This window comes from Budorcas taxicolor, chromosome 21 (assembly GCF_023091745.1).
Source record: "Budorcas taxicolor isolate Tak-1 chromosome 21, Takin1.1, whole genome shotgun sequence".
NCBI lineage: Eukaryota > Metazoa > Chordata > Mammalia > Artiodactyla > Bovidae > Budorcas > Budorcas taxicolor.
In genome coordinates, this window is record NC_068930.1 from 72,231,122 (window position 1) to 72,243,295 (window position 12,174).

The following is a 12,174-nucleotide window of genomic DNA, read 5'->3' on the forward strand; positions in this document are numbered from 1 at the left end:
ACCTACCCCCACCCCCGGCCCACCTGCCACCCTGCTCCGCCCTGTGCTTCCTAGACTTAATGGACAGAATGGTATTGCTTTCACATAACTCGTTGTTGAAGTAAATTATTATTGACTTTGTCAGAAATGACAAGCACGGATTTAAATGTCCTTTTAACTGCTGAAGTGAAACTGAGGTCGCTCAGTCGTATCCGACTCTTTGTGACCCCATGGACTGTGGCCTATCAGGCTCTTCCGTCCATGGGATTTTCCAGGCAAGAGTGCTGGAGTGGATTGCCATTTCCTTCTCCAGGGGACCTTCCTGACCCAGGAATCGAACCCGGGTCTCCAGCATTGCAGGCAGACGCTTTACCGTCTGAGAGTTTTAAAAATTCTCAATTCTTCATGGGCTAAGACTGTTGTAAAGTCAATAAAGAATGAATTTTCAGAGTAATAAAATGAAAAAAGATAAAATATAAGCCCCATTTTTAAAATTATTACAATCGGCATGTAAGATTACTTGGTAAATGCAGTAGATGTTTGCCTGCTGCTCCTCAGTTGCTTCAGTCGTGTCTGACTCTGTGTGACCCCATGGACTGCAGCCCACCAGGCTCCTCCGTCCATGGGATTTTCCAGGCAAGAGGACTGGAGTGGGCTGCCATTGCCTTCTCCAGATGTTTGCCTACCACCAGTGAAAAGGCAAAAAATTACGACACTGAAAGATGAGCCCCCCTCCCCAGGTCAGTAGGTGTTCAGTATGCTTAAGAGTGACGTAGCTCCAGAAAGAATGAAGAGGCTGAGCCAAAGTGGAAACTGTGCCCCGTTGTGGCTGTGTCTGGCGGTGAAACTAAAGTCTGATGCTGTAAAGAACAGTATTGCATAGGAACCCGGAATGTTAGGTCTGTGAATCAGAGTAAATTGGAAGTGGTCAAACAGGAGATGGCAACAGTGAACATTGACATTTTAGGAATCAGTGAACTAAAAATGGATGGGAATGGGTGAATTTAATTCACATGACCATCATATCTACTGCTGCGGGCAAGAATCCCTTAGAAGAGATGGAGTAGCCCTCATAGTTAACAAGAGAGTCTGAAATGCAGTGCTTCGAGGCAGTCTTAACAATGACAGAATGATCTCAGTTCATTTCCAAGGCAAACCGTAGGACAGTGAAATTCTCACATCTGCACATGACTACTGGCAAAACCGTAGTTTTGACTAAACGGGCCTCTGTTGGCAAAGTGATGTCTCTGCTTTTCAGTGCGCTATCTTGAGCTTGCCATAGCTGGAGCGCCGGAGACTTGACGCTTTCGAATTGTGCTGGAGAACACTTCTGAGAGTCCCTTGGACCGCAAGGAGATTAGACCAGTCCATCCTAAAGGGAATTAACCCTGAATATTCATTGGAAGGACTGATGCTGAAGCTGAAGCTCCAGTACTTTGGCCATCTGATGCAAAGAGCCAACTCATTGGAAAAGACCCTGATGCTGGGAAAGTTTGAGGACAGGAGGAGAAGGGGGAGACAGAGGATGAGATGGTTGGATGGCATCACTGGCCCGGTGGACATGAGTTTGAGCAAGCTTCAGGAGGTGGTGAAGGACAGGGAGGCCTGGCGCGCGTCAGTCATGGGCTCGCAAAGAGCCGGACACGACTTGATGACTGAACAACCACAACGAAGCAGAGGGCCCGGTTGGGGCCACCTGGATGCGTGACTCACAGAAACTGAAGCAACACGTGTGTGCTGTTCTAGACTGCTGAGCTCGGGCTGACTGGCAGCGGTGGAGCTGGGATTCAGACATGAGAAGCTGTCGCCTGGTACGGCGGCCACTCAGAGGCTTCCGACTGATGTCTTCTCTGTGCAGGAGAGTTTCGATGTTGTGAGAAAACATTTGATGCAGAGGAAGACAGGCTTTATCAGTGTAGGGTATCACACAGTGAAACCGTGCTAGAGGGGATCCGTCCCGCAGGTGGGAAGAGTAGCACGCATGCGTCATTGGAGTTTAGTCTGTCTGTGGTGCTAAGTCAGTTCAGTGAGCCGCAGGAGTCATGACCCCTAGCATTTAAAAACGGAGCAACAGAAAGTTCCAGTATGGATCACAATAGTTGAGAGAAGAGTTGCTCTGTGAGATGGATGCATGTCTGGGTGGTGAGCACGGTCATGGTGTGCGTTTCCTTCTGGAAGGAAGCCGCACCTGAGGCCCTGTGGTGAGGGGTCAGAGATGGCCCCGAGCTGGGAGGGGTGGCAGAGCCGGGTGGGTGGGTGAATGGTTGGCAGATGATGCGTCAGTGATATGGATTTCCTCCTGTCTTGTTTTCCACGTGGTATTGTTGTTTTTGCTCCTTTGTGCTGATTGTGGGATGTTTTCTTTTATTTTTACATTGCCTTTCTTCACCTTGGCATGTGAAAAAGGAAATACTTTGTGACTGTGATAGGCATCTGAGCGTTTCCCTCCACAGTTGTCTGCGGGCTTCCCTTTGGAACTCAGGGCCTGGCCCTCAGCTCGAGGCTGGGAGCTAGCCACCCCCGCCTCTGCCCAGGGCTGGTCTGTGTGTGGCCTGGCCTCTGTCTGCAAAGCTCCCAGACTCGTGGCTCACTGCAGTCTTGCTTAGCTCCCACTTTTACATCTCTTGACTCTCCAGCACCTTAAGGTGTGCTTGATCCCGGAGGTGCTGCTGCGGAAGCTTTCAGATTGCTGTCGCCTGGCGCCTTTATCCAGTTTCCTGTTTCTTGATTTCCCATTTCCTTCCTGGTGTGCCGGACTGGCGATTGAGCGCCTGCTGCGTTGGGCGCCTTGCGCGTGGCAGGCCGCACAGGCAGCCCGTCCTGGCAGGCGAGGCTGGTCCTGTCTTAGAGCTGCCCCTTGGCTCCCTCAGCTGTGTTGAGAAGCTGCTCCCAGCGCGCTCTCTGATAGGCTGGACAGTGGGTGTGTTTGCCTCCACAGCATGCGACCTTTTCCTTTTGGCCCTGCCTTTCCGTGTCTAGGCCTTGCATAGATGTTAGTGTTGGCCCGTGTTACCGTCCAAGGAGTTCTGTTTTCTCTTGACCTGTGAATTCCCTGTTTTTTAAAAACCTTCTCTTTAACGGATGTAAATTGTTAGGTAATTTCCCCATTTGTTGGGAAAGTACTTGAGTGTCTGTGTCTTCCAGGAGCAGCTGGGGTTGGCTGATGGAGAGGAGGGGGGTCCGGTGGGAGCAGGCGCCAGGTCACGAGTTCCGTCTGTGGTCTCAGTGAGAAGCTGCCCCACCCGAGCTGTCCGGGGTCACTGGAGGGCACCTGGAGGCTCTGTGCGTGGCCACCCCTTGTGGTTCCCACTCCAGCAGGATGGCTGCCAGTTGAATGAACTGAATGGGGCCCAGGGCAGAAATAGGGAAGTCAGGTATCAACTTTATCAATGCATATCCTATTGGCTCTGTTTCTCTGAAGAGTCCTTAGAAACACATCATCCAAGCAGGAGGGAGGACAGGCATATAGACCAGGACAGTGGCAGTGGAGGTGGTGAGTGACAGTGGGATTCAGGATGTGTTATTAAGAGGCTGGAACTCTAGCCGGATCAGATACAGAATGGGAGTGGGAAGCAGGCACGGGTGACATCTGGTTTCTGGCCGAGCCCTTAGAAGCTGTTGCCATCCGCTGAGGAAGGCTGGACTGCAGGAAGAACTGGCGTGGGGGGAATACCAGGAGCTTGACCTCGAACATGCTAACTTTGAAATTCCTATTAGATAACGGGAAGTGCAGGTAGTCTGGAGTCGAGGAGAGAAGCCTCGCTGTGGGGCTGGACCAGTGGGAGTTTAAGGCTCTGGGTGATGGAGCCCCAGGCCGGGAGCACGTGCTCATTTAGAGGTTGTAAGATAAAGTGTGCAAAGGCGGCTGGGAAGAAGCACTGGCAGGGTCCGAGGAAAGGCAAGCGGGAGAGCCTGTTTCACGTCGCGCGTGCTTAGTGTACTGAGTGTGTCTCTTAGTGCTCTCAAGGAATTATTTTGTGTTGTTTTCCCCACATAACTCTTGAGGGTGGAGATTTTCAATGAGTCTCCACCCCAGCACAGTACTTGGCATGTAGCAGGAACTCAGGTGTCTGAGGGGATGAATTGTCTTTGTGGGTCCCACTTACTTTTATTCTAAAAATGATGAGGGTTGCTTCCTCATTTGCTCCTATCTTGAATAAAGCCTGAAATCTGTCTTTACTCCTCTGACCAGAGCTGATTTCCCTCAGGTTGGGGCGGGGGGGGGGGGGGGCCCGTGTGTGTGTAATACCCTGGCAACTGTACCACGAAGTATTTCCAGAGTAAGTGTGTTTCATGGTGTATACCGTCACACACAGTCTTGTTTGTGATGTGTTTTTTGGCTCCTCCACCAAAGCAAGGGGATCAGAATGATTCTGAGATGTCCAGCTTATAAAATTGGATGGATGGGTAGTAGTGTCATTTCCTGAGAAGTGACTGGAAAGCACTGGGTGAAGGGTTGAGTTATGCTTTTAGTCTGTAAATGTGCTGTTTGGATTCCTCTGTTCCTTTCTTGCATTTTATTTATCCTGTTAGCGAACCTCTGTGATTTCGGTTTAGAGCATGTTGATTTTAAGTTGCCTGTGGGCCTCCAAGAGGAGGTGTCAGGTAGGCAACCGGCTGTGTGCATTTGGGGCTGGAGGGGCCTGCCAGGCTGACGTGCATCCCCGCTCTGCCAGTCAGTGTCTCTGTGCTGTTGGGGAGCCGTTGAGCAGGCCTGAGGCCGTCTGCTCATCTGTCCGACGGGAACAGCGTCACCTGCTTTCGAATCCAGGATTGAGAGAGAGACACAGGCGGTGCTCAGCACAGCGCCTGCGTGGAGAGGCATGGCTGCCTGCTCTTAGGTGGACCGAGCTGGGGAACAGTGCCGCCTTTTGAGAGCTGGCTGTGTGTCAGGCTACCAGAGTCCTGTTAGTGGCTTAGTGTGTGTATTCCTTATTGTTCCCAAGCTCAAACTTAGCTGCCGTGCCGACACTTCATCTTTGTAAACCATACCTGAAGCTTTCCTCTCCCCCATTTGTACCCCACTTATATTTTCAATCCTCATTCTTTTGCTGATTTAAAGTACTATAAGTAGCCCAGCGTATAAATGTGTGGATCTGGTAATGTTTCAGGGAGTTATTGGTGTTATAATTTCTGCTTGATTTGTCGGTTTTTAAGAAACAACTCTAGTTTTAAGTTAGATACACTGATACTGACACGGGAATCATGGTTATTAGCTTACTGCCAAAGACGAAAGTGGGAGCTGGAAACTGAGAATGCCCAGGTCAGTGCGTTTTCCCACTCGCTGACAGTCTGGGGTGCGGATGGCTCACGCCTTGTGGGTGACTCAGTGGGGTGGGTCCGTCTTCTTCCTGCGCTACTGGGATGACCTACCATCTACAGCCTCTTCAGTCACTGTGAGCTTTTTGATAGGCACTATATTTAAAATTTTATTTTCTTCCCTTCTGGACAGAGAGGATTGCCCTTTCTTGAAAGTGCTGTAGACTTGGTCATTTCTTTGGTGCAGTGACTGTTTGAGGTGCCTTTGTGGGAGGAAGATGTTTTAAACCTCTTCATGGTGTGTATTTTCTGATACGGTGAGGCTGCCAGTTCTAGTACGGAGTTTCATAGACAAACTCCAAATTCTATTTAAAACAAAAACTCCGTGAGGACCTACCATATAGCATAGGGAAATGTACTCAATGCTCTGTAATGGTCTTTATGGGAAAATAATCTAAAAAAGAGTGGATCTGTGCTTATGTGTAATTGATTCAGTTTGCTGTGTAGCAGAAACCAACACAACGTCGTAAACCAACTAGACTCCCATAAAAATTAAATGAAAATCCTGTTTGCATCATTGATGCAGTATTGAACCTCTTGTTTTCTGCTTCCTACATTTACTGCTCAATGAGCAGCTGCGCACTTTGGGGAACATTTCTCTTTCCCACAAATAGTTCTCACTCTGTGAACTCTTACAGTGATGGAAGAAGCCATAGTTATGTTCTGAAAACTGAACAGAAAGGGATCAGGAGTGAAAGGTGTCTTTATTTTAAATCTGCTTGGGGTGTATTTCCATTTGCCTTGTCTTATTAAGCCCTGGTCATGTTGACACCAGGATGGCCTGGAGATGGGAATGGCTGCCCACTCCAGTATTCTTGCCTGGAGAATTCCACGGACAGAGGAGCCTGGTGGGCTACAGCCCGTGGGGTTGCAAAGAGTTGGACACGACTGAGCGACTAACACAGTATTGGTTTAAAGTATAGATCAGCATTGATTGTTTTTCTTTGAGAGTAGCAGTTACCAGTGTTGTTGAACCAGTTCATTTCTTTTTATTCATAATATAGATCTGTGTTTTTTATGCTTCTCTTAATGTTGCTGCTGCTGCTGCTGCTAAGTTGCTTCAGTCGTGTCTGACCTTGTGCGACCCCACAGACGGCAGCCCACCAGGCTCCCCTGTCCCTGGGATTCTCCAGGCAAGAACGCTGGAGTGGGTTGCCATTTCCTTCTCCAGTGCATGAAAGTGAAAAGTGGAAGTGAAGTCGCCCAGTAGTGTCTCTTAATGTTGGCTGAGATTAAAGATGACTCTGAGTGTTGAGATGAAGCACTGCTTTGCTTGCAGAGCACCCGTCGTTTCCTCCTTCCCTGCCGCCTCCCCCACAGAGCTTGATTGATCAGTCTTATATTGTAAAGATAAGATTCACATCAATCATTTATTTTATTCAACACATAGCTTCCTTTTACAAGAAAAGTCAAAGTTAATGTCAAAGTTAATTTGTCAAATGTTATACTTCATACTTTCATATAAATTTCATATTTCAAATTTCAGAAGAAAACTTAGTTCCTGTGAGTTGTGTTTGAGGTATAAGAAAATACTTCAAACAGTTTTTCAAAATATTTAGGAAATATTTTAGTTAAAAGCATCCTGTTCAGTGAAAACATTGCATTTTAAAAGTGACTAGAAAAGGAACACTATTTCAGATATCGACTATGTCACAGAAGTTTTAGCTTCTGATCTTGCAACAAAGAGGAGCATTAAGTCACATCACTTTCTCTTAATGTTAAGAGTTCTGATGCTAAGATGGTCACTAAAAAACTCTTCTCTCTGGGTATAGGTAACTTAACTTGATGGGGAGTAGTACGGTAGGTTCCATATTCGGTGTGAGAATGTCGGGAACCTGTTCTTTGTGTTTCTGTCTACATAGCTTGAGATGGTGGGGATTTCATCTCTCTCAGGACCCACGGAGCTGCCCCCGGGGGTCACGGAGCGTGCAGCGCAGGCTGCGCTCGGGGACCCTTCCAGGCCCTCCTGCTGACTGCTCCCGCCAGCGCTGCTCAGGAAGTCTCTCAGAACTTGCTTGAAGACGTAGACGATTTCCCATGGCAGTACATCGTTTTCTGCCAGAACTTCTCGAAATCTAGAGGCAAAGCACTTATGAGTATTCAGTTCAGAAAATCTCTTTTGTCATAACCCTTTGTCTCAAAAATTCAGCTTAAATAATGTGCTCATGTAGTAGTTATCCATCTTTAGCATAAACTGCACATTGCTTTAAAATTACGCTTCTAGTGAAGAAATTTTGAAAGTGACTTTAAAACATTTCCTAGCCAGTGAGATATCAACAGATTTTTTTTTTTTCTTGTCCAGCCCATTCTTAGGGATTTTGGTTGCTGAGTATTTGATACACATGGTTAAAGGATTTATATGATAAATAACGATTTCCACTCTAAATATAAGAGGAGCTTAAGAGTTGACAGCAGACATCACGAGAAGAGAATATAGTATTTTACCTGCTGAGAACAGTTCCCGTTTGACAAGGTTGAACCTGTGAGCAGAGAACCTCGAGTTGTCTTTGTTCTGTAGCTGGAATGGCTGTGTGGGGATTCTGGCAGCTTCTCAGCCAGTTGTAATCCACACCTGTTTTTTTAACTTTTTGCTCGTTTTCGATCTCTTGTATCAGTCTCTCCCGTTCCTTCAGATGCCACTTTAATTCCCGGAGCAGAGTCTTGGTCACTACATCTGAGTCAGGGTAGTGTGTGGATTTGTAGGAATCATATTTTGGCCATTTCATCCAGCCAAAAAATGGCATTTTAAGCCTGTGGAAAAGCTTTCACTTGTTTACTTGCATAAAATGTTACGGCTCTGATCAGCAAATATTTGTTTCTTTACAGTAAATTTGCCAGAAAAGTGCATGGATTTTTCACTGGTTAGATATACAGGTCAGAATAAGATTAGAACGGATTATTTCTAACTAGGTCAGTGCCCAAAACCAGGCTTTCGAAATACTTTTATGTCGCTAAGCAGGAATGAAACACAGTCAGAGATAATGTACAGACTGAACGCTTTCTGAAAATAACACCAACACTTGCTATTAAAGGTTCTTAGGGGGCTCTACAATATTAACATATAGGAAAGTGCTATCTGCAAACATACTTCTGACTCAGGTTTTATACAGAAAAGGTTTAAAGGTTACCTGTGAAGTTGCTGGGTCCAACGTGGCCTGTTGCTAAAGAGTTCACTTGAATTGGTGATGGAGCTGTGCTTCACACAGGCACGTCTCCTCCTCCTGGATGGGCCCCTGTTGAGAGAATGAGCCGACTCCTTTCCCCACTGAAACCGTCTTCAAAATAAATAACTTTCTGTGTCAGGAATGAAGCTGTGATGTCTTCATTTGGAGAGAATGCTCCTTAATTCACCTTGTGAGTAGCCTAGAAGAAATGACAAAAATAACTTACTATTTAATCTTTACAAATTATATAACGCTTTGCCTTTTGAATGTAGCTCAGTCTCTTTGAAAAAGATGCCAGCAGCTACGGATTCTGGTCCTAAATGCGTTTAGACATATCCCTGGTGAAGAGATGAAGAAAGGTCGTCTGAAGCACCGCAGATGCGCTCCCAGCTAAAGTGAAGGCTGCCGCGTGATGTGACGCTCTGCTCTGCGGAGCTGCGGGCCACAGTTTAGTGCTGCATTTTTATGCCTGGAGAGCTCTAAAAATAACCATGTTGCTTTTATTCTTCAGCTTAACTTTCAGGCCATTTAGAAGCCAGGTCACTGTCCCTGCTCATGAAAGCATGGGGAAGGGATCGGACTTGACTCTTTGCACAAGATACACACGATCTACACTCTGAGGAAACGATCTACACTCTGAGGAAACGCGTTGGGATTGTGCAGAGTAGGCAGAGAATGCTAGACACTAGTCCTGCGCGATATTCAGCGAATGTTACATTCTGCGCACATTTGGTTTTCTTGCTAAATAGTATTTAAATTTGTATATTTAAACAAGTTGCAATGCATTACATATGATATTACATACACTGGAGCAGATACCTTAATACTTTGTAATCTCTAGAAGCATGGTGATAAGTGAATCTATTGATTAAGGTCAGAAAAAGAAATAGAGACATAAGAACATATGAAGTTGTAAACAAAATCTTACAATTCATTATAGAAAATGATGTCTGTTTTCTTCTGGAGCTGAAAGTGAGACCTGCACGTCCTCTTCGGGTGAGCGCTGGCGTGTAAGGTCCTCGTGAGGATTTTCTGTCCGAGCGCCTGTGTGTCTTTCTCTCAGGTGTGGACAGGTTCTTGACTCTCCAGGTCTGTGTTAAATGACTGCACAGTGCTTCCCTTTTCTATTTGTTTCTTGTGTTGCTCTTTCCTTCAGCTGAACTGTGACGAGTAGACCTCGTTTGTCCACATCAGACCTGCGTGTCACACGCGATGGAGAGGGATGCGCGTGGTCACCCTGCAGCTCCTGTCGCTCACATGTTAGGAAACCCAGATGTCAGGATTCATTATCTGCAACGAGCAGGTTTTCACATTGCATCGTGTATAGTGCTGTGCGAAGGACGGGAGGAAAGTTTCTCGTGACAGAACTGTCCTCTCGGATTTCCTCCTGACGGCACCGTGAACCATGCGGCTTCTCCCTTTGAATAACCTCCTCATCGGCGCTTTCGTTCTTTGCGTTTGCCTCTGCAGCATCAGAGCTGTGTTGGGTGTGGAAGATGACCTGCGTTTCTGTCCCGGGCTTGCTTGCTTGCACACCGGTGTCTGTCCCGCGTGTGCCCGGCTCTGACCCTTCAGCTGCGCTCACGCTGGCTCTGCTGCGGGCTTGTCTTTCTTTTCTGTGTTCCTATACTGTAACTCTCTTTTTCAGGGCCCGGTTTAAATACCAACTAACTCTTCGGTCTGAGGGAAAAACACCATTTTCCCCTTGACGCCTGTTTGCTTGGCTCTGGTCGCGTTTCTCCCCACTGCTATACTCTTGTCCTTTGAGACCAGGTCCGTTCTGCCCCCACTGGGGTTGCGGCTCTCCTCCCAGCAGGTACCCTTGACTGTGCCCGACTGTGCCAGCCCCGGTGCATGTCGGGGACTGGGGGGCTGTGGGGGGCAGTGGTGGACAGACTGATCGTGCCCTGACCCGCAGGCCCCGTGGGCAGACGAACCCGAGTCCCCGAGGGGTCGGTGTGGTGGTCCTGGCACACTTGAGCCCTCTCTGGTTGGCTGCAGGGGTCGGGGAAGGCCTTCCTGGGGACGGGCTGTCCTCGGAGTGGAGACCTAAGGGTCATTGAGCAAGCCACACAGAGAACTTCTCGAGGGGCGGTCTCTCGCCTCCCCTTGACCTGTTAGCACCTAGCTGGCCATCGAGGCTTGCCCAAGTCTGACCTTCACAGAACGTTTCCTACCACCCTGACTCACATTCAGTACATTTTCCTTTGATCTTCCTCGGATAAGCCAGTTTTTCTAATACTTAGGGTGTGCCGCCGGTAGTATTATAAATTTTTTTTTTCTGTCCTAGCTCCTGAGGTCATTAGATTGAAATAGAGCCCAAATGTCATTCTCTGATTACAGCAGTTCCCCCACTGTGATGTAGACAGAGAACAGAAGTATTTGTAGATCCGGGTAAGGAAGTACCTTTGCGTTAATCCTGCCTGTTCATCAGAGTATAATCAGAATAACGTTGGATTTTATTCATCAAACATTTTAGTGAGTTGAATGAGTGAGTTTTTCTCATTGACTGCAACCCCGTGAGGCTGGTTTGTGTGGAAGGCGTGAGACTTGAGTGTGCAGGTGGCTCCGTTCTGGTCTCTGCCATGGCTTTCAGGCCACATCTTGGCTGAGCTGTAGAAAGCTTTATAAGACAGTGAGATAGGACCGTGTCATCCCTAGTGTGCGTGTGTAAAAGTGTGAGATGCATAAGGAAGTACTTAAGTTCAAGCCTAAAAAGACAAAGTTTGGAACCCTGAGGGGCAGGCGAAGGGGCCAGACTGTATCTATGCAGACTTTAGGTGCTTGCGACCCGGCCGCCTCCGACAGTTCTCAGCAGCTTCGTGCTGCAGTTAAAGGAAGGCTTTCCACTGTAAGGAGGCTACTGCCTCCGGCTTTTAATTCCTCTGCTACGGATCTCAAAGTTCTGGATTATTGGTTGTTTCTTTTTTTTGACTATTAAAGATGCAGTCAGCATTTGAGAAGCTGATGTTGGATTTCTTTTCCCTGTATTAATTACTCCCTCCATATGGCGGGCCACGTTAAAGGCCGCATCTCTGCCGGGCTGTGCTCGGGTCTTCCTGACGGGCGGGGACTCGCAGCGCGCCTGGGCCGCTGCTCTCACGTGACCTCTGTCCGTGCCCTTTGCCTCTGTAGACGTCGTCTCAGGCTTTATAACTCGTTCATTCATATTTCCCTTTTTTCTGTTCTTGTTTAAAGCCTTCTTTATTCCATAGTTATGACATAGCGGAAGATCAGCGTTTTAGGCTTAAAAAATAAGTACCTCCTGGCTGGAGAGTTGGTTTAGAGTTGATTTGCAGTTGGTGTGAGGTGGGGGGTCCCCAGGTTGGATAGCCATTATCCAAAGTCAGTGGTCGTCGCTTCGCCCAGGAGCGCTCCTGACGGCTCCCAGCGCGGTCCCTGTGGGTGTGCCCTGGGCGCTTGGAGTGTCATCGTATCATGGGCCCTGGGTCTTGTCACACCCTGTGGGGCTGCAGGTTCCACCCGGCCTCCTGTGGGCAACGATCCGAGGCCCGTCGGGGCCTCTGAGCCTCGGCAGGGCTGTCTGGATCTGTCCTCAGTTCTCCAAGTCCGTGCCAGGCTGTCTGGGCTTGGTGCCGCGCCCAGCCCGGGTGAGCACAGCGGTTCCTAGAGGTTCCCGGGGGTCTGCAGTGTCCCAGGGGCGCTGTCCCGCCCAGGGCCTCCCTCTCCCAGTCCTCTGGCCAGAAGCGGG

The 12,174-nt window shown here is 48.2% G+C and overlaps 2 protein-coding genes across 2 annotated transcripts in view; one reads left to right on the forward strand and one right to left on the reverse strand.

Moving 5' to 3' along the window:
* The window catches only part of TDRD9 (tudor domain containing 9), a 111,351-nt gene that overhangs the window by 2,258 nt on the left and 96,919 nt on the right, over positions 1 to 12,174 (forward strand). The window lies entirely within an intron of this gene.
* On the reverse strand, positions 7,076 to 8,042 carry RD3L (RD3 like). The gene is made up of 2 exons (XM_052659889.1): positions 7,744 to 8,042; positions 7,076 to 7,373 (listed from the first exon to the last, which is right to left on the reverse strand). The coding sequence occupies exons 1-2, from the start codon at positions 8,040 to 8,042 to the stop codon at positions 7,076 to 7,078; spliced, it is 597 nt and encodes a 198-aa protein (XP_052515849.1).